General features: G+C 41.8%; 1 protein-coding gene and 1 pseudogene across 1 annotated transcript; both read left to right on the forward strand.

The window, feature by feature from the left end:
- The first annotated feature begins 587 nt into the window (after positions 1-587).
- Positions 588-1,520, forward strand: LOC127694628 (olfactory receptor 1468-like). Its single transcript, XM_052196173.1, has one exon. It carries the CDS (start codon positions 588-590, stop codon positions 1,518-1,520), a length of 933 nt encoding a protein of 310 aa, XP_052052133.1.
- A 19,289-nt stretch (positions 1,521-20,809) lies between these two features.
- LOC127694390 (olfactory receptor 1468-like) lies at positions 20,810-21,901 on the forward strand (annotated as a pseudogene).
- The last annotated feature ends 254 nt before the right edge of the window (positions 21,902-22,155 follow it).

Here is a 22,155-nt window from a genome sequence, read left to right on the forward strand (position 1 = left end):
TCTGTGGAAGACTTTCGGAATGGTAGGAGAACAAGGGATGCCTTGGGAAATAATAAAGTGACAGCATGAATTTCACTTGGGGCTCTTGAGCTTGATGCTTATCATACATGCAGTGAAAGGAAGATGCTTGGTTAATGATGAAACATAAACCTGTTTGTTAAAGGGATATACAGGTCTAACTTTGAAACTGTGATTTAACACATTGGAGTATATGAGATTTCTTGAAATTTATATTAAATTGTGTTGACAAAGTTTATCTAAATTCATCAAGAATATCAAAGTATAAAATCTCATAGAGCAAATTACAAACAACAATTGAGCAGGAAGCAAGAGAAAGAAAATTAGTCCATTTTTTTCATCTCAGTAGAAGTGCATGGAACTATTTAGAAAAGAATTGGAGATACAAATGTGTTAAAAGTTAAGAAAAATCATTAATAATTTCAATGAGTACAGACATTTGGAGTTTTGGGACTATAATTTCTAGGAAGTTGATCAGATCCATTGTTGTAGAATATATTCTCTAGATGTATGTTGATTTTTTAATTTGGAGAATCTGATATTTCACAGTAGGGTACTGGAGAGGAAGAATGATAATGAACAACACGGTCATCACCCAGTTCCTCCTCCTGGGCCTGCCCATCCCCCCAGAGCATCAGCATCTGTTTTACACCCTGTTCCTGGCCATGTATCTCACCACTGTCCTGGGGAACCTCATCATCATCGTCCTCATTCTACTGGACTCCCATCTCCACACACCCATGTACTTCTTTCTCAGCAACTTGTCCTTCTCTGACCTCTGCCTTTCTTCTGTCACAATGCCCAAGTTGCTGCAGAACATGCAGAGCCAGGACACATCCATCCCCTATGCAGGTTGTCTGACACAAATGTACTTTTTTGATCTTTTTGCAGACCTGGAAGTCTTTCTCCTTGTGGTCATGGCCTATGATCGCTATGTGGCCATCTGCCTTCCACTTCACTATACCAGCATCATGAGTCCCAGGCTCTGTTTGCGTCTGGTTCTGCTGTCCTGGGTGATTACCATGCTGAATTCCATGTTGCACACCCTACTCTTGGCTAGGTTGTCATTCTGTGAGGACAATGTAATCCGCCACTTTTTCTGTGACATATCTGCACTGCTCAAGTTGGCCTGCTCTGATATTTATATAAATGAACTTATGATATTTATCTTGGGAGTGCCCCTAATGGCCATCTCATTCTTACTCATTGTTGTGTCCTATGTACATATTGTCTTATCCATTATAAAGGTTTCATCTACGCAGGCCATCCACAAGGTCTTTTCTACCTGTGGCTCACACCTGTCTGTTGTCTCACTGTTCTATGGGACAGTTATTGGTCTCTACTTTTGCCCATCACCTAATAACTTTACAGTGAAGGAGGCTTCGATGGCCATGATGTACACAGTGGTGACTCCCATGCTGAACCCTTTCATCTACAGCCTGAGGAACAGAGACATAAAGGAGGCCCTTATAAAAGTTCTTACCAAGAAAATATCTTTATAATAGCAACAGTGGGATTTTTACTTAAATTTATCTAGTGAATACACTGATATTAAAAATTAAAAAATTTATCCTTCCTAGGGAACCCACATACAAGAACATACTACATAATACTCCCATCTGTAAAAGGGAGGTTTAAAAAGTAGTTTAGTAGGAAAAGGGGACCTTGGAGATTCAGTGATGCCATCCTCTGTTAAATGTGTGATTCCAGAAAATCATTAAGTAAAAGTCAATGTTTTATCATATTCTATTTGTCACATTCTCTTTATTATTATGGAAAATACATAATACATGGAAATACATAATTATTATGGAAAATACATGATAGCAACAGTTTCCCTTCCCTCCACACCTCTTTGCTTCTCCTCCAAATGTATTCCTTCTCTCTTTCCTCTGCTGAAAAGATCTGGCCTCCAAGAGAGAATAATACAAAACAAGATTCAGTAAAAAAAGATGAAATCCCTCATATTGAGGATAACTAAGACACACAACAAAAGGAAAAGACTCTTAAGATTGGGAAAAAGATACAGAGATAAACCTGATCTCACTAATTGGAGTCACATAAAAACACCAAGCTAACAGTCCTAACATATAGGCCGAGGACCTGGTAGAGACCACAGCTGAACCCCTGCTCATCTTTTCAGACTTTGGGAGCCCATGTGAATCATTGCTTAGTTGATAGTGTGGGCTGTGTTGCCCTGGTGTATTCCATTCCCTTTGATTCCTAAAATTATTCCACCTGTCCAAAAGGTTCTCCCATCTCTGAGGTGAGGGACCCACTGGAGACTTCCAATTTAAACTCTTTCTTCATAATGTTTGGGTATTGATTTCTGCATCTGCTCCCATCTGATGCCAGAAGAATTCTTTCTAATAATGACTGTACTGTTGCCCTAGCCTTAGGCCCCTCAGCATGGTGCTTGTGGGTAGGCTATAAGGAGTGGAATCAAGGACAGAAACTCGGGGAGCTAGGTGAAAAATCAAAGCAGAGACATTAATTGTAGTAGTGGGGAGTGCTTTTATGCCCTCTGCCCACATCCCTTGAGTCTGTAACTGACTGTGTCATGCAGATGGTACCAGTCAATTGGCTGTGCTGGTCACAAGCTCTGTCTTTGTTCATCCCTGGGTGTCAGGCAGGTTCTGGGGTTAATAAATGTGGATGCACCTGCTGCATGTGCATGGGACATTGCAGAGTGCTAGTCAGAACATGCTGACTCACTCCTTGTACATACCCACTCTTTTTCTTTTAAAAGCTGGCAGTTCAGTGGGAGCCAGAGTCAGAGCTCTGACCATGTTGACTCTATGTCAGGGGGCAACCAGCATAGGGAATCATGCCTGTCTCAGGTTGGCCTAGCTACTGGGGTCTTTCTAGTCATTGATTACAGGCTCTAGAAGATCTGCCTCCCTGGAAAACATGGTAGGTCAGTCTATTAGGAGGCCTTTTATATCTCTGAGAACCATGCCTCTATAACCTCAGAGGGTGGTCCTGTTCAGGATATTCCAGGACCAACAATATTTGGAACATGGTCTTATTGATGGAGATCTGGAGTAACACGCAGCATAAGACACTTAAAGAGAATGATTATTAACAACAGAACAGCCCCTAATATTGTGTAACTGTCCATCCAAAAGGTGTCAAATGGCCTTTTAAGGCCTTTACTTTAAGATCCCATACTTTAATGATAAAGCTCATTTCACAGACCATAGTTGGAGGTCTAGTGAAGTTTAACTTATCTATTTGTTCCCTGAAGATTATAGAACAATTGCGGGACTTGATGGACCATGTCCTCTTGGTGTAATGGGCTGATGTCAGCCTATCTGGGGTGGAATTGTGTACCTGGTAGGAGGGATCAGGCAGAAAGACCTAAAACTAGAATCACATGCAAGAAGAGACATGTCCTGTACCATCTCAAGTTCTTCAGAAAACAAGACAACCTGTTCTTGTAAAATGTGGATGGCCCAGTAAATTTGTTAATTAAGTATCTCTTGTGCCTGGAAGGCTTTGGCAGAGTGAGACACTACTCTGCCTAACATTTCTGCCATTGTCACAAATTGCATCATGGTAATTGTCATTGTAGTTATCACCACTACAGCTGCCAAGATGGCGGTAATAAGCTCCACCCCACACTCACCTGGCAACAGCCAGGTATGCCCTGCCCCATAGACCTGGCCCACTATAAAAGAGACTACTTGCCCCCCTCACCCCCCCTCTCTCATCGTTCTTGCCTCTTGGCACTCTCACCTCTCTGCCCCTCTTGGGCTCTCCTTCCCTCCCCCCTCTCTCCATGTGGTCATGACCGGCCTCTACTTCTCTCCTCTCCTATCTATCTATCTATCTATCTATCTATCTATCTATCTATCTATCTCTGCCTCTCTAACTCCCATCCTCTGCCCTGAATAAATTCTATTCTATACCATGTTTGTGTGCATCTGGTCCCTCAGGGGGAAGAGGTGCCTGGGCATGGACTCACCTAGGCACCCCCTTCCCCCACACCACTGTGCCACATTCTCTAAACACCTTTCTCTCTTGTACAAAGCCCTTCATATGGTGCCGAAACCTGAGAACAAACCACATCATATGGTGCCGTGACTGGGATCGAGAATCACAGTAATACCAAAATCATGTTTGACCTGTCCTAGTAGGTTGTAGGTCACTTTTAGACATCAAAGTGATAGCATGGAAATGAGTTGCATTAATCACAGGTATCCATATCACAGCAGGTTCACATAGGAGGATGGCTAATTTGGTGTATTGACACAATCACTAGATGGTGAGATGTCAAATCTTTTAAGTTCAGACTTGATTTTAGAGAACCTAAGTTTAAACTCAGGCAAACTAACAGGCTGTTATCTAACATTAGTTCCCACTTGCCCCCAAACAAAACCTGAGCCTAGCTGCAGTCTCCAGCTTACACCACAAACAAGACCAGTGCCTCCAGGTTATTCACCCAACAATCCTGTACCCCAGGTTACAACCCAACTCCTTGCCTAATGACCACCAATGCAGAGAGGAACAGAAGTTAAGTTTATGATATGGCTCCCAACACCAGCCAATTATGTTAAAGGCCACAATAGCTTTCCAATTAGATGCTTGCACAGATACTCTCTGCTTATTGCTTACTATAAACCCTTGCCCTGATAGACATTCAGGGCTTCTCTTTCCACCAAAACCATCCTACATGATGGAGGTGAATTTGGTGGGGTGGGGGGTATGTGGGGAAGGGAGCAAGCTAGCTTGACTAGAATAAAGACCATGCTGTGAGTTGCATCAAATTGGCTCCTGTGTGGGTTTTTTGGGATCACTAACATTTCACTGGCACAACAACAACATAGTATATTAGAACAGTTTAGCATTTTTTGAAGGTCAGAGCATTTGTGAGAAGAAAAAAGAATGGGAGGGAGTTGAACAAATACTAGGATGGAGACCCAATTAATCTGGGAGGCCATAACTATCTTTGCATTCATACCATTGCTAATTGGATCAGTAAAAGTCTCATTAAAGTTACTACCACCCCTTAACAGGAAGTCAGGGTGCAGGTTGATACATCCAAGGGCCCTACAAATGCCCCAATTTTCGAGAATGGTATCATATTGAGTCTAAGCAGATGGTCTAAGGGGTTAGGGTTGAACCTCATCCAGTAGGAAGCACCATAGCCCTACAGTATAAGGGAGCACATCAGAATCATTGGAGTTAGAAGTATGTACCCTGAAATCCTGTACTCAACCAGAGGGGTATATGGGTTGACAAAGTTTCCACAGGATTGGAAGTTAGATTATAGTGTGCATTCTTCTTGTAGGGAAATAGGGAGGGACAGTAGGGTGATAGATACCCCACTGAGGTAGCAAGGAAGCAGGGCCAGCATAGGACTGAATACTGGGGGAAAGTATCTCCATACCCAACATCTTCACTAAGTTTGATTGCTGTGAAAATCCCCTGTTGTGAGATTCTTAAGTTGGATACAAGGAAACTCTTCAGCTTCCATCACAAAGCAGATGGTCCTAGCTACATGTCAAATGTTGATAATAATCTGAGTTGCATCTCTAGGTTCCATGAATGGAAGTCCCAGTTTAGTGTTAGTCATAAAAAGTGCATGGTTTGCAGGGAAATCTGAGACAATAGGCAATGATAGTGGTGGTAAAAGCACAAGGCCTCAAAGTGCCTCACCCATACTCCAGAGAGTAGGAGAATATTCAGACTTCTCCAGCATCCATGGGGGCTCCTCAATGTCCTCCACAGCAGATCTCACAATCCTCACTGGCACCCATATATCTGTTGTGGATCCCTGAGGAAAAACATAAGCATAACCTTGCTCTTGTGTCAGGACTGGTTACTGCCATTGTGAGGTAACAGGGTCTCTCTACCTAACCAGGGGAAGAGGAGTGCTGTGGGCAGTGAGGCTCAGTGTCTATAAGTAGGGCTATGGCCCTTATCATCAAAGGTAAGAAAATTCATGTGGAAAAGGGCTTCTGCCAAGGTCAGATGCAAGTCAGGCTTAGTTTCAGATGATGTCACCTTTACCAGTAGGGCTTTTAGAGGTCTGTTGGTCTCTTCACAATGGCCTGCCATTGTGGGTTGTAGGGAATGCCAAAGGTATGATGAATTTTCCAGGATGTCAGAAAATCAGCAAATTGTCTAGAAAAATGGGCATAGTCATAATCAGTTTTTAGGACCCAAGGCACACCCATTACAAGCACGGCCAACTTAAGGGCCTTAATCACATGGGAAGCTTTTTCTCCAGCAAGGTCCAGAGCAGGTGTCTACTGTTACGAGCACAGACTGGAGGTTCGCAAATGGAGAGTGATGAGTAACATCCCTCTGCCATAAGGTGTCCGGAAACAGACCTCGGGGATTCACTTCCCTCATCCCCAATTAAGGGGGTCCGGGGCATCAGAGGCTCACAGGTGGCACAGGAATGAGTAAGATGCTTGCACTGAGACTGGAGAAGCCTGGGATAAGTTTCTGAGGGCTCTGTGGGAACAGGTGAAATTGTTAGTGCAGCATCCAGGCCTGATGCAGGAGCTCAAGGTCCACAATCATAATCATGCAGCCATTCGATCATTCCCCTGAGCCAAGGCACTGTGGGGCCTCAAATGTGACCTAACATACGAAATATACAAAGGATGGACTCTTTGCCATAGAAGCTCCTAGAGTGTGGTCATTCTCAGATAGAGGAGGTTCAGGCACTCTTTAATATGGGAGAAGGGTAGTACACAGGCCACCTAAACTGCTTATTCGCTATCAGATAAAACATTAACAACTTCATATTGGCATATCTCAAGAATCTTAATATTTCCATTAGGTCTCCCACCTGAACTGACCCAGGGTTGCACACCTGGGTAACTTCCTCTTTGTCAGGGAATTGTGTCAAGATGCTATATCTGATCTTGTTAGAGTCAGAGAAAGCAAGGATGACTCCCCCACTAATGGGGAAGAGGAGGGTGTGCTATGAGACTTAATCATGAAGGGGAGTAGAGGGAAGGTGGAGAGTTACCTGTCCTGGTGTAAGTGGTTGTCTAATACCTGATGAATACAGTCACCATTTCCTGAAAGCTAACTGAATCAAACCAGAGGGACTGTGAGTGCCTCAGTGAGAAAGGCAACATGATTTTATCTGACTCTCAATTGTAGGTGCTCTTGGTTGCTGCCCATGCTTTAAAGATGAGGCTGAAAGTCAGCTCAAATTTGGAACTGATCTTGTGGATGGCAGAGTAGACTTGCTGTAGCCACATAAGAGGGCCATCCTGCCAAAGTGCCACCCAATATGCCATTAAGAGTCCATAGGATTATAGCCAGCAAAGGTTTGGAGGGGCTATGTCATTCCAGAGGGGCAGATACCAGCATCATGACCACTTGATTGAGTAGCTCCTTTGCCTCTGTTGTAAATCTGAGTAGCTAGCAAAGAGGCACTAGAGGGAACCTCCAGGAAGGAAAACAAGTGGTGCATCTCCTGGCTGGGAATAAGCAAGAGGGTTTGAGCAAATTAACAGTACCACATAGCTATTCCAGCTCAGTCAGGGAGCATAGCTTCTTAGTTTTGATGTCATATGACAAAGGCTGAATTTGTTTGGTAATGGAGAGTCCCAAAAATTCATGAGGGGGAAGGGAATAGTTTGTACTTTTTCAGGCGCAAGCTTTAGATTGAGCCTAGCAATATCCATTAGCAAAACAACAGACACAGCCTGCCATTCACATCAATAATGCCCCCTCCCGCAGCACTTCCCACAAATATCAACATAGCATCAGGCTGCAACACAGTTCGGTGACATCTGCATGGATTTTTGTGGTGACACAGGTCATAGATATCAACATAGACCCCAGCTGCAGTAGGGATAGATCCAGACATGACCCTTAGCAGCAGCATGAACTCAGACATCAGCAGAGTAGCAGTGAAGGCCACTGAGATCACTATGGATTCCTTTGGCAGCATGGCCTATGGATATCAACTTTGTTCCAAGATATAGCACAGACCAAAGGCATCTGCATAGCATGCCGTAGCCATCAACATAGCCCCCAGTGGGAAGACGCTTGGCTTCTCAACATTTTTTCTAATAGAATTTTAAATACTTATACTTAGAGGTAAGTATATATCTCACTCCTTATCAAAGAACCTTTCTTAATTTTTTTCAACACATAAAGAATATTACAGAGATCCACAACTGGCAAAACCACAGGGAGCACATGACTGTGGCATTTCCAGTCACAGTTGCTGCATCTATGGTACTACCACTATACCTAAGTCACAGTCATGGAACAGAGGACAAATACTATCAAAACCTAAGAACCAGCATCTTGCTGTAATACAGTGTCTTCTAGACATGACAGAGAAATAGTACCCATGAATTCTAAACCTCTTGATGTTTTGTAAATTCAAAGAAAATTATTTAGTTTATGACAATTACAATAAATAGTTGCTGTGAAAGAAAGAATCAATTTTCTTGAGGGTTTAGGCCACTGATAGATTATCAAATGCCAAGTGGTCATCTCTAAACACATGGACATACTGTAAATACTAAATTGACTCAATATAGTGTGTGCTTGTGCATGTGTCTCTCTGTGTGTGAAAATAATAATTAAAGAATTATTAATAAATTTGAAACAGAGCTAAGGAGGCACAGAAGGGGTTAGATGGATAGAGGGAGAAGAAGAAATGATGTAAATACAGTATGCGTGCATACTATTCCCTACAAAATCAGGGTAAAACAGAAATGTAAACCAGGGAATTAGGGCGGCGACGGCGGCGGCAGCAGTGGCAGCAGTGGCTGCTCCAGCTGAAGGGCCATCAGCAGTGGAACCAAGGCGTCACAGGGAACAGTTAGGCCCTGCGCCCACGACCACTGACCTTCGCTGACCAGCCGGGCAGCAAGCAGCTGCAGTTGTGCGGCGCCTTTCCTGCACGGAGGCCACTTCAGAACTCGGCCTCCCACCAGTCAGGAGAGGTGCATCCATCTTGGTTCCGTACTCCAGGGATCAGACAGACTGAGGTACACAAACATAATCCGAGGCCAACACCGCGGTGGTCTGAGCCCGACAGGCGTTGGCCTGCACCCAGGCCCTGGGCGGGTCGGGGGGCCATCGGGGTGCCAACCCAGCCAGGAGGTTTTTTGGCCAGGCCTGCGTGCGCGCCGCCGCCATTTTGCCTGCAGGAGGACAGAGAGCTCTGGCGGGCAGACCTGTAACAGGCATAGCCTAAGGCTAACAAAGCGGGAGTCCAGGCCCCAAAAGGCACAGGACTGACCCCAAGAACTGGGCGGCTCGGTGGGCCATCTGTGAGTCAACCCGCCCAGGTGATTGTTAGCAAAGCAGACTCTCCCAGCGCTTTCAGGGAGCGCGGGCACGCCCGCCATCCTAGTCACCTGGTGGACCCAATTAACAGTCATAGCCCTAGGGGAACTTTGCTCCGGACCTTGGCCTCCCAGGCTTTTGCCTGGACTCGGGGACTGGGCGGCCAGGCTAACCTTGTGTGCGACAGCCCGATTGGCAGATCGGCTGCCCAGCGGAGTGAGCGGAACACAGGGGAGGTCACAGTAGCTTACACCGTCAGCACTCCCTGGGGGTGCACACAGGCTCCATCTGGTCCACAGACACAATCTGGGGCAAGGCCTCAGGCAGAAGCCCTCAGCTCTACTCTCTCCGCTTCCGGATCCAGATCAGTCTGGGTGGCAGCATCACATCTTCAAGTCCTGCAAGTGGCTAGCTGGGCTTCCTGGCGGCCAGCTGGGAGAAGTCAGTGTGCTCCAGTGAATCCAGCGGGCCCCAGCAGGAGCCATCGGGTGCCTGCTTTGGGATCGGAACAGTCTGGGCAGCAGCACACTGTCTACAAGCAGTGCAGGAGGTAAGCTGTGCACCAGAGGCCAACTGGGAAGGGGCAGCTTGCACTGGTGAGTCCAGCACTGACAAGATAAACTAACACCAGTGAGAACTAGATGGCAAAAGGCAAACGCAGGAACATCACTAACAGAAATCAAGGCAATATGGCAGCATCTGAACCCAATTCTCCTCTACCAACATGTCCTGGATACCCCATCACACCAGCAAAACAAGATTTGGATTTAAAATCACTGGTCATGATGCTGGTACAGGAACACATGAAGGACATACATAAAGAAATTCAGGAGAAAATGGATCAAAAGTTAGAAACCCTTGCAAGGGAAACACAAAAATCATTGAAAGAAATCCAGGAGAATACAAAAGCCAACAAGGAGGAAATGCAAAAAACACTTAAAGAAATACAGGAGAACTTTGGTCAACAGGCTGAGGTCATGAAAGACGAAACTCAAAAATCTCTTAAAGAAATACAGGAGAACTTTGGTCAACAGGCTGAGGTCATGAAAGACGAAACACAAAAATCTCTTAAAGAATTACAGGAAAACACAAACATGCAAGTGAAGGAGCTAAGCAAAACCATCCAGGATCTAAAATCAGAAGTAGAAACAACTAAGAAAACTCAAAGGGAGACAACTTTGGAGATAGAAAGCCTTGGGAAGAAATCAGGGGACAGAGATGCAAATATCAACAACAGAATACAAGAGATAGAAGAAAGAATCTCAGATGCTGAAGATTCCATAGAAACCATGGACTCAACAGTTAAAGAAAATGCAAAATGCAAAAAGCTTGTAACCCAAAATATCCAGGAAATCCAGGACACAATGAGAAGACCAAACCTAAGGATTATAGGCATAGATGAGAGTGAAGATTTACAACTTAAAGGGCCAGCAAACATCTTCAATAAAATTATGGAAGAAAACTTCCCTAACCTAAAGAGAGAGATGCCCATGAATATACAAGAAGCCTACAGAACTCCAAACAGACTGGACCAGAACAGAAACACTTCCCGTCACGTAATAATCAAAACACCAAATGTTCTAAACAAAGAAAGAATACTAAAGGCAGTAAGAGAAAAAGGCCAAGTAACATATAAAGGAAGACCTATCAGAATAACAGCAGACTTTTCACCTGAGACTATGAAGGCTAGAAGCTCCTGGGCAGATCTCATGCAGACTCTAAGAGAACACAAATGCCAACCAAAACTACTATATCCAGCAAAACTCTCAATCACCATAGATGGAGAAACTAAGATATTTCATGACAAAAACAAGTTTACCCAATATCTATCCACAAACCCGGCCCTAAAAAGGATAATAGGAGGACAACACCAATACAAGGAGGGAAACTTCACCCTAGAAAAAGCAAGATAGTAACCTTTCATCAAACCCAAAAGAAGTTAAGCATTCAAATTTAAAAAATAACGTCAAAAATGATAGGAAGTAACAATCACTATTCCTTAATATCTCTTAACATCAATGGACTTAATGCCCCAATAAAAAGACAGACTAACTGACTGGATACGTAAACAGGACCCTGCATTTTGCTGCTTACAGGAAACACACCTCAGGGTCAAAGACAAACACTACCTTAGAGTAAAAGGCTGGAAGACAATTTTACAAGCAAATGGTCTCAGGAAACAAGCTGGAGTAGCCATTTTAATATCAGATAAAATTGACTTTCAACCCAAAGTCATCAAAAGAGACCCTGAGGGACACTTCTTGCTGGTCAAAGGAAAAATACAAAAAGAAGAACTGTCAATCCTGAACATCTATGCCCCAAATGCAAGGGCACCCTCTTTCATAAAAGAAACTTTATTAAAACTAAAAGCACACATTGCACCTAACACAATAATTGTGGGTGACTTCAACACTGCACTTTCCTCAATGGACCGATCAGGAAAACAGAAACTAAACAGGGACACAATGAAACTAATTGAAGCTTTGGACCAATTAGATTTAACAGATATATATAGAACATTCTATCCTAAAACAAAAGAATATACCTTTTTCTCAGCACCTCATGGTACCTTCTCCAAAATCGACCATATAATTGGTCACAAGACAGACCTCAACAAATATAAGAAGATCGAACTAATCCCATGCCTCCTATCTGATCACTATGGAGTAAAAGTGGTCTTCAATAGCAACAGAAACAACAGAAAGCCCACATACACGTGGAAACTGAACAATACTCTACTCAATGATACCTTGGTCAAGGAAGAAATAAAGAAAGAAATTAAAGACTTTTTAGAACACAATGAAAATGAAAACACAACATACCCAAATCTATGGGACACAATGAAAGCAGTGCTAAGAGGAAAACTCATAGCCCTGAGTGCCTCCAAAAAGAAAATGGAGAGAGCATACATTACCAGTTTAATGACACACCTGAAAGCCCTAGAACAAAAAGAAGCTATTTCGCCCAGGAGGAGTAGAAGGCAGGAAATCATCAAACTCAGGGCCGAAATCAATCAAGTAGAAACAAAGAGAACCATACAAAAAATCAACAATACCAGGAACTGGTTCTTTGAGAAAATCAACAAGATAGATAAACCCTTAGCCAGACTGACCAAAGGGCACAGAGAAAGTATCCAAATTAACAAACTTAGAAATGAAAAGGGAGATATAACAACGGAAACTGAGGAAATCCAAAAAATCATCAGATCCTACTACAAGAGCCTATACTCAACACAACTGGAAAATCTGGAGGAAATGGACAATTTCCTTGACAGATACCAAATACCAAAATTAAATCAGGACCAACTAGACCATCTAAACAGTCCCATAATGCCTAAAGAAATAGAAGGAGTCATAGAAAGTCTTCCAACCAAAAAAAGCACAGGACCAGATGGCTTCAGTGCAGAATTCTACCAGACCTTCAAAGAAGAGTTAACACCAATACTCTTCAAACTATTCCACAAAATAGAAACAGAAGGAACACTACCCAATTCCTTCTACGAAGCCACAATTACGCTGATACCAAAGCCACACAAAGATCCAACAAAGAAAGAGAACTTCAGACCAATTTCTCTTATGAACATCGATGCAAAAATACTCAATAAAATGCTTGCCAACCGAATCCAAGAACACATCAAAACGATCATCCACCATGATCAAGTAGGCTTTATCCCGGGAATGCAGGGTTGGTTCAATATACGGAAATCCATCAATACAATCCACTACATAAACAAACTCAAAGAACAAAACCACATGGTCATTTCATTGGATGCTGAAAAAGCATTTGACAAAATTCAGCATCCCTTCATGCTTAAAGTCTTGGAGAGAACAGGAATTCAAGGCCCATACCTAAACATAGTAAAAGCAATATACAGCAAACCGGTAGCCAGCATCAAACTAAATGGAGAGAAACTTGAAGCAATCCCACTGAAATCAGGGACCAGACAAGGCTGCCCCCTTTCTCCTTATCTTTTCAATATTGTACTTGAGGTACTAGCTCAGGCAATTCGACAACATAAGGAGGTCAAAGGGATACAAATTGGAAAGGAAGAAGTCAAACTATCATTATTTGCAGACGACATGATCGTCTACCTAAGTGACCCAAAGAACTCCACTAGAGAGCTCCTACAGCTGATAAACAACTTCAGCAAAGTGGCAGGTTATAAAATCAACTCAAGCAAATCAGTGGCCTTCCTATACTCAAAGGATAAGCAGGCTGAGAAAGAAATTAGGGAAATGACCCCCTTCACAATAGCCACAAACAGTATAAAGTATCTTGGGGTGACTCTTACCAAACATGTGAAAGATCTGTATGACAAGAACTTCAAGACTCTGAAGAAGGAAATGGAAGAAGACCTCAAAAAATGGGAAAACCTCCCATGCTCATGGATCGGTAGAATCAATATAGTTAAAATGGCCATTTTGCCTAAAGCACTATACAGATTCAATGCAATACCCATCAAAATCCCAACTCAATTCTTCACAGAGTTAGAAAGAGCAATTATCAAATTCATCTGGAACAACAAAAAACCCAGGATAGCTAAAACTATTCTCAGCAACAAAAGGAAATCTGGGGGAATCAGTATCCCTGACCTCAAGCAATACTACAGAGCAATAGTGTTAAAAACTGCATGGTATTGGTACAGTGACAGGCAGGAGGATCAATGGAACAGGATTGAAGATCCAGAAATGAACCCACACACCTATGGCCACTTGATCCTCGACAAAGAGGCTGAAAACATCCAATGGAAAAAAGATAGCCTTTTCAACAAATGGTACTGGTTCAACTGGAGGTCAGCATGCAGAAGAATGCGAATTGATCCATCCTTGTCTCCTTGTACTAAGCTCAAATCCAAATGGATCAAGGACCTCCACATAAAGCCAGACACTCTGAAGCTAATAGAAAAGAAACTGGGGAAGACCCTTGAGGACATTGGTACAGGGAGAAAGTTTCTGAACAGAACACCAATAGCGTATGCTCTAAGAGCAAGAATTGACAAATGGGACCTCATAAAATTACAAAGTTTCTGTAAGGCAAAGGACACCATCAAGAGGACAAATCGGCAACCAACAAATTGGGAAAAGATCTTCACCAATCCTACATCAGATAGAGGGCTAATATCCAATATATATAAAGAACTCAAGAAGTTAGACTCCAGAAAACCGAACAACCCTATTAAAAAATGGGGTACAGAGTTAAACAAGGAATTCTCACCTGAAGAAATTCGGATGGCAGAGAAGCATCTTAAAAAATGCTCAACTTCATTAGTCATTAGGGAAATGCAAATCAAAACAACCCTAAGATTTCATCTTACACCAGTCAGAATGGCTAAGATTAAAAATTCAGGAGACAGCAGGTGTTGGAGAGGGTGTGGAGAAAGAGGAACACTCCTCCACTGCTGGTGGGGTTGCAAATTGGTACAACCACTCTGGAAAGCAGTCTGGCGGTTCCTCTGAAAACTGGGCACCTTACTTCCAGAAGATCCTGCTATACCACTCCTGGGCATATACCCAGAAGACTCCCCACCATGTAATAAGGATACATGTTCTACTATGTTCATAGCAGCCCTATTTGTAATTGCCAGATGCTGGAAAGAACCCAGGTATCCCTCAACAGAAGAGTGGATGCAAAAAATGTGGTATATCTACACAATGGAGTACTATTCAGCCATTAGAAACAATGAATTCATGAAATTCTTAGGCAAATGGATGGAGCTAGAGAATATCATACTAAGTGAGGTAACCCAGACTCAAAAGGTGAATCATGGTATGCACTCACTAATAAGTGGATATTAACCTAGAAAACTGGAATACCCAAAACATAATCCACACATCAAATAAGGTACAAGAAGAAAGGAGGAGTGGCCCCTGGTTCTGGAAAGACTCAGTGAAACAGTATTCAGCAAAACCAGAACGGGGAAGTGGGAAGGGGTGGGTGGGAGGACAGGGGAAGAGAAGGGGGCTTGCAGGACTTTCGGGGAGTGGGGGGGGCTAGAAAAGGGGAAATCATTTAAAATGTAAATAAATTATATCGAATAATAAAAAAAAATTAAAAAAAAGTTGGAATTAAAGGAATGTGTCATTGCACCTGATTAATAAATAAAATTTATTTATTTTACTCTAAAAAAAAAAAGAAATGTAAACCAAGCAATCAAAGACCTCTATCACAAAACTTTAGAAGACTTCAAATAGTAATGAAAGTCTTCCCATCCTCATGAGTTGAAAGGATTAATATTATAAAAAATAGTTGTCTCACAGAAAGCAATATACAGAATTGTGCTCTTCAGGTATGTTAGGATATCCAGGGCTTGTTGTAGTATGAGAGCTGGATTCTGATGGTGCCGCATTACATTGGCTTCTGTTGATTATGTTCTCATGCTTGCCTTTTGTCATCTGGTGTTGGCTGTCCTGAAAGTTCCAGGATGGAGCAGACCTGCCAAAAGACAATTAATTGGAGCTGTGTGTCCCAGATCACAGCAGGACTCCTGGGAGGCATGTGGAGCTGGGGATGCTATCCTAGACTGAAGGTGGTGTAGGTGTGGACTGGAAGGAAAATAGAGCTGTGACACGGAGTCAGAACCATGACTACTGGGATTGATGGGGTTCCAGAAATTGGAGGGATTGAGATGGGAGAATCTCACCTGTGTGTCCAAGGTTAGAAGAGGACTCCCAGGAAGCAGAAGGAGCTGGGAATGGGGTACAGTGGGCCAATCTCAGACTGCCAAGTTAGTCACCTTTAAGAACCCAATAAAGTTTAAAATAATAAGGATCAAAATTCCAGAGGTTTGAAAGCTTGAGTTTTATTATCATAGATGAAAGTTTTCCAAAATATGACTGCAAAGTTCATGAAATTATCCTAAAGGTAGGAATTATAAATGCCACCTATGCCCCTGTGGTTGATGGTAACATGATACAACATGGATTTGTAAAGTAATCTTACATATGTGGAGAGGGATTGGATAATGGTAGTAGTAAATGCAATTAACATTTTCAAAGAATGATTAGAAGACAAAATGAGTCAACAGGCATAAAAATATGGACTGCTTTCCTATTGCTTTGAGGAAGCCTTAAATATACCATCTGCTTGTCATATTTCTGTCTTTTTCACAAATTGGAATACATAGAATTTGGGGGGATGAAGTTTACATTTTTATAGGTTATATATCTGCTCTAAATCTTCTGTCATGTAGAATTGAGATGCTGTCCTTTGAAGCCTTACCAAGGTGTGTGGTTTTCTATGGTCTCATTCTGTTTAAAAACTATTAGTTGGGCTACAGAGATGGCTCAGCAGTTAAAGGCTAGGTTCAAAATCAAAAATATAAAAACTACTTATTTTTCTGTGTGATTTTTCCTTGATTGAGACATGTTAAATTATTAACAATCAGAATAATGGCAGGTAAACTGAGCTGGTTTTCAGTCACCCTTCTTCACTCCTCATCCCTAGGAAAGTGGGCTCCAGTCGAGCAGAAGGCCTGTTCATTACCCAAGCAGACAATGAGTATGCATCTTTTCATGCTATTTTTTCTCTTGGTGATACTATTTATTAGTTTTGTCAGTTTTCTTTGTTGGTATTCTTTAAAGTCTACCTTCCCCTAAGTGCAGGAAGGAATAATTGGTGATTATTATTGGTCTTCACTGTAGATTACTAAGGTAAATTGGTCCTAGAAAGGCCTTAGGTAATTATTTTGACTTTAATTCATTATACAGTATTTGGAATCTTGTGGGATGTTGGATCCATAAGGCCCAGGGATGGCAGCAAGGGCTGTGGGTAGGGATGATACAACTAGGTGATGAGTACCGAGGCTGCTATTCCTGTGTCTGCAAATAAAATGAAGGTGAGCAGGATCATCAACCAGAACCTTTGACTTGGCCTCAGCAGAGGGAGCACATTCAGGAAAGTAAGCAGGGGTCTTGCTGTGAATCCACATGAAAATCCAGTGTGAGGCAGGAAAATTTTTGAGGTATGATAAAATCCTTCTTTTCTCTGTCTCCAAGACTGCAACACACTGTGCAAATATTATTTCACGGCCATCATGTAACCCCTTTCATATTGATGGGCTCCTTAAAATTATTCATTTTTTCTTTCAGAATCCTACCATTTAAACACAGGAGCAGTCCTGTTAGGTGGGGTTCAGTGATGTACTTCTGAGGGTTTGTTCACTATACTTTCACCTGTAGGGTCTTCACAAACTCCCAACAATTATGATGATCGATTTTATCTGCACAGGTTCACAAATCTCTGCTTTACTGATATTGAATGAGAGTACTCCTAAGTGCAGTCCATCAAGGTGACATTAATATCATTTATGTATTCATGTAAATGTTCAATAAGGACTACTCAACCAAACTCAGTGCTTCTACAGACTCTAAAGGGATAGAAGGTGTAGAAACAATTCCCTTATGATTTTTGATGTGCTGTTTCATTAGAGAACTATGGGCTTAACATGTAAAGAAGGTCTGAAGTTTATTGGCCCATCAATGGTAGTACTTGATGGTAATTTCTCTGAATTCTGATCTTTGCACACATGCATGCAAAACACAAAAGTAGTGTTCATTTCAGGAGAAGCAGAAACTGGGCATCATGGCATATTCCTGTCATCCCAGTGATGGCAGCAGTGTTGCATATTTGAGGCTGATCTGGGGTACATAATGATAATATCTTTTTAAGTTATGTTTGTTTTTTCCTACATAGTTTCCCCTCTGTAATGCTAATCCACAATGTTTAACTAGGCAAAACTGAATTCAGCTGCATCAAACATTGTCAATCTATGAAGATTCAAGCAATCAGAATAAGTTATATTGTTTCAGAGAAAGATGGTGAGGTCTGTTGACATGTCTTCTGTTTCGTCAGCTTTGAGAAATATGAGAGATTCATTAGACAGTGTTGACCAGGATCACAAAATGACATATCAATGATGGGGGGGGGGAGTGCCCACTCATGTGATTTAGGACACAGAAAGGATAGAGTCTGATAAGACTTATTACTTAGAGACTGATAAGGAAAACATTTGAAAAAATTAGGATTTGTTCTGATGAAGTGGGAGCCAGTCAAACATAAGCCTTGATTGTTATCTAAACAAAGAATGAGTGTGCATGTTTCCATGCTCAGTTTGACTCTATTTTTGCTATTTCTTTGTCGTGTTTGTTGTTGCTGCTGCTGTTATTGTATAAATTCTACATTCCTATAACTGCATGAAGGAGAGATTGGTGACAATAGTTTGTTTCCATTAGAGATTCCTGAGGTAAATTGTTCCTAGTAAGGTCCTGGGTAATTATTATCTTAATGAGTTATTCAGGATATTGACTCCACTCAAATTCAGGGCTCCTACGGACTGGGGATGATGGAGATGTGAGTAGGGATATTGTAGATAAGTAATGAGTACAGAGGCTGCTAGTTCCTGTGTCTGCAAATAAAATGAAGGTGAGCAGGATCATGAAACAGAAACTATGACTCAGCTTCAGCTGAGCTGGGGACATTCATTAAAATAGGCAAGAGTCTCGCTGTCAATCCATGTGAATTTCCAGGGTTATCAGGACAGTTTTGGGGGGATTCACAGATTTCTGACAAAAACTGGTAATTTTACAATGCTATGGTAGATTGGATAGGTAGGAGAATGAATAATGTGTTGGAAATAGTTAAATGAAGATATGAATTTTAATTGGTACTTTTGAGCTTCTGACACTTGTCATACATGCAGTGGAAGTAAAATGATTAGTTAACAGAGGAACGGAAATTCATATGTTACAGTGACATGCACATGTGAGTTTGAAATGGTAACCTAGGCACTGGGATATGCAAGATTTTCTGGAAATTTATATGAAACTATGATAGTAAAGTTTAAGCAAATTTTTCAAGAACATCAATATACAAAATAAAAGAGCAAATTACAAAAGAACAAACAATCACCAAGAATGATCAGGTAGCAGGAGAGAAAAGCACTAGTCCATTTTGTATCTCAGTAGAAATGCCATAGAACTGTCTACAAAGGGATGGGATATTGGACAGTATTAAAGAAAAGTTGAAAAACTATTAATGAGTGTAATGATTACAAGCATTAGAAGTTTTGAGATTATAATTACTGTCACATTGAAGGGGAATAAAATAGTCATAGGAGACAAATTGAGGGAGGAAACAATAGGAGAGTATATGGGGAGAGAAACGGCGGTATTGGTATCAAGTGTGGAGAAAGAGGGGCAGGAGAGATGGCTCAGCGGTTAAGAGCACTGACTGCTCTTCCAAAGGTCCTGAGTTCAAATCCCAGCAACCACATGATGGCTCACAACCATCTGTAATGAGATCTAACACCCTCTTCTGGAATGCCTAAAGACAGCTACAGTGTACTTACATATAATAAATAAAAAAAAAACAAATAAATAAATAAATAATTTTTAAAAAGAAAGTGTGGAGAGAGGGCTAGAAGGACAGAGGGACAGAAGAATTAATGGAAATTGGCAGCTGGTGGGGGTAGAAGGTGGGGGCATGTCTATGACAGATGACCTGGGATGAAGGAAGTTCCTGGGAGTCTATGGGGGTAATTTTAGCTTAAATTCCTAGAGTGAGCATATGAAACTTGAAGTGGCCACTTCCTATATCCAAGTAGAAACTGCAATGGAGGAATAATAACAACACACCAACAAAACTTTTGATCCAAAACTTGTCCCGTCTACAAGAAATACAAAGACAAATATGGAGCAGAGACTGAGAGAATAGCCAACCAATAACTGGCCGAACTTGAAACCCATCCCAAAGGAAAGCACCAATTCCTGACACTCTTAATGATACTGTTACACTTGCAGACAGGAGTCTAGCATAACTGTCCTCAGAAAGACTCCACCCAGCAGCTAACTGAAACAGATGCAGAGGCCCACAGCCAAACATTGGACACAGCTCAGGGAGTCTTATAAAAGATTTGGGTGAAGCTTCCAGGGCCCTGGATAGTATAGATGCTCTGCAAGAAGTCCAACACAGTAAATTAACCTGGACAATTGGGGACTCTAAGAGGCTGAACCACCAACCAAAGATCATACTCTGGCTGGAACTATCCCACCACTGCTCAAGACATAGGCTGAAGATACACAGCTTGGTCTTCATGTGGTTCTACTAACAAATGGAGCAGGGGCTGTTCCTAAGGCTGTTGGCTCCATGTGGCTTGAATTCCCCTAATTGAGCGGCCGTGTCTGGCCTCTGTGGGAGAGAATGTGCACAGTCCTGCAGAGACTTCAAGTGCCAGGCTATGGGGCACTTGGTAGGTGCCCCACCCTCTCAAAGAAGATAGTGAGGGGAAATGGGGTAGAGTAGAAGGGACTGTGTAAGGTGGGTAACCAGAGATGGACAGCAACCTGGATATAAATTTAATTAATTAATTAATTAATTAATTAATTAAGGAATATATAATTGCCATGATGATTGGCAGATCCAGTGTTGTAAAATATATGTCATAGATTAATGTTCATTTTTACTTTAAATTTTAAAGGATAATGATATTCACTCATCAGAATACTGGAGACAAAGAATGATAATGAACAACAAAACTGTCATCTCTCAGTTCCTTCTCCTGGGCCTGCCCATGCCCCCAGAGCACCAACACCTGTTCTATGCCCCGTTCCTGGCCATGTACCTCACCACAGTCCTGGAGAACCTCATCATCATCATCTTCATTCTACTGAACTCCCATCTCCACACACCCATGTACTTATTCATCAGTAACTTGTTCTTCTCTGACCTCTGCTTTTGCATAATGCCCAGATTGCTCCAGAACATGCAGAGCCCAGACACATCCATCTCCTGTGCTGGCTGGCTGACAAAAATGTACATTTTGTTGGGTTTTTTGGAGACCTGTAGAGCATCCTTCTTTTGATCATGGCTTATGACTGGTATGCGGCCATCTGCTTCTTGCTTCATTACATGAGCACCACGCTCTTTGTGTGTCTGGGGCTGCTACCCCGAGTATTTACCATGCTGTTTTCTATGCTGCACACTCTACCCTTGGCTAGGCTGTCATTCATTGAGGATAACATGATCCACCACTTTTTCTGTGACATATCTGCCCTGCTTAAGTTGGCCTGCTCTGACATTCATATTAATGAATTAATGATATTTATCATAGGAGGGCTTGTTAGCATCATCCCATTCTTACTCATTATTGTGTCCTATGTACAAATTGTCTGATCCATTCTAAAGATTTCATCTGCTTATGTTTTAAACAAGATCTTCACCTGTGGGTCCCACCTATCAGTGATCTCTGTTCTATGGGACAATTTTTGCTCTCAACTTATGTCCATCAGGTAATAACTGTACTGTGATGGAGATTGCCATGGCCATGATATGCACAGTGGTGACTTCCATGCTCAATCCCTTCATCTACAGCCTGAGGAACAAAGACTTGAAATATGCCCTGAACAGTGCCCTTTGCAAGAAGAAAATCTCTTTATCAAGATATCAGTGTGATTTTTACTTGAATTTAACTAGTAAACATATTGATACTACTATAACAAAATGTACCTCTGCAATGAGACACACATTCAAGAGCATACTACTTAACATTTCTATTTGCAAACAGGAGTTTTGCAAAGTAGTTTGGTTAGAGAAAAGGGACCCTGAGTGACTCAGTATTGCCACCATCTGCTTAGCATGTGTGATTCTAGAAGACCATTAGTTAAGAGTCACTCTTTATCAGATCTCCATTCCTTACATTCTTGTTAAACAAAAATTTTGTGATGTTAACAACTGTCTGTGTTGACCGCAGTCTACTTTTTAAATATGAATAATGATATAACATGATCCTATATTAATGTTCAGTAGACTTTTTATTATTTTCTCTTTTTTTATTTATTCTTTTCTCATACAATATATCCCAAG

This window comes from Apodemus sylvaticus, chromosome 10 (genome assembly GCF_947179515.1).
Source record: "Apodemus sylvaticus chromosome 10, mApoSyl1.1, whole genome shotgun sequence".
Lineage (NCBI taxonomy): Eukaryota > Metazoa > Chordata > Mammalia > Rodentia > Muridae > Apodemus > Apodemus sylvaticus.

What these genes read in the sequence shown, in the direction of transcription:
- LOC127694628 (XM_052196173.1), top strand. Translation starts at nt 588, where the DNA reads ATGATAATGAACAACACGGTCATCACCCAGTTCCTCCTCCTGGGCCTG.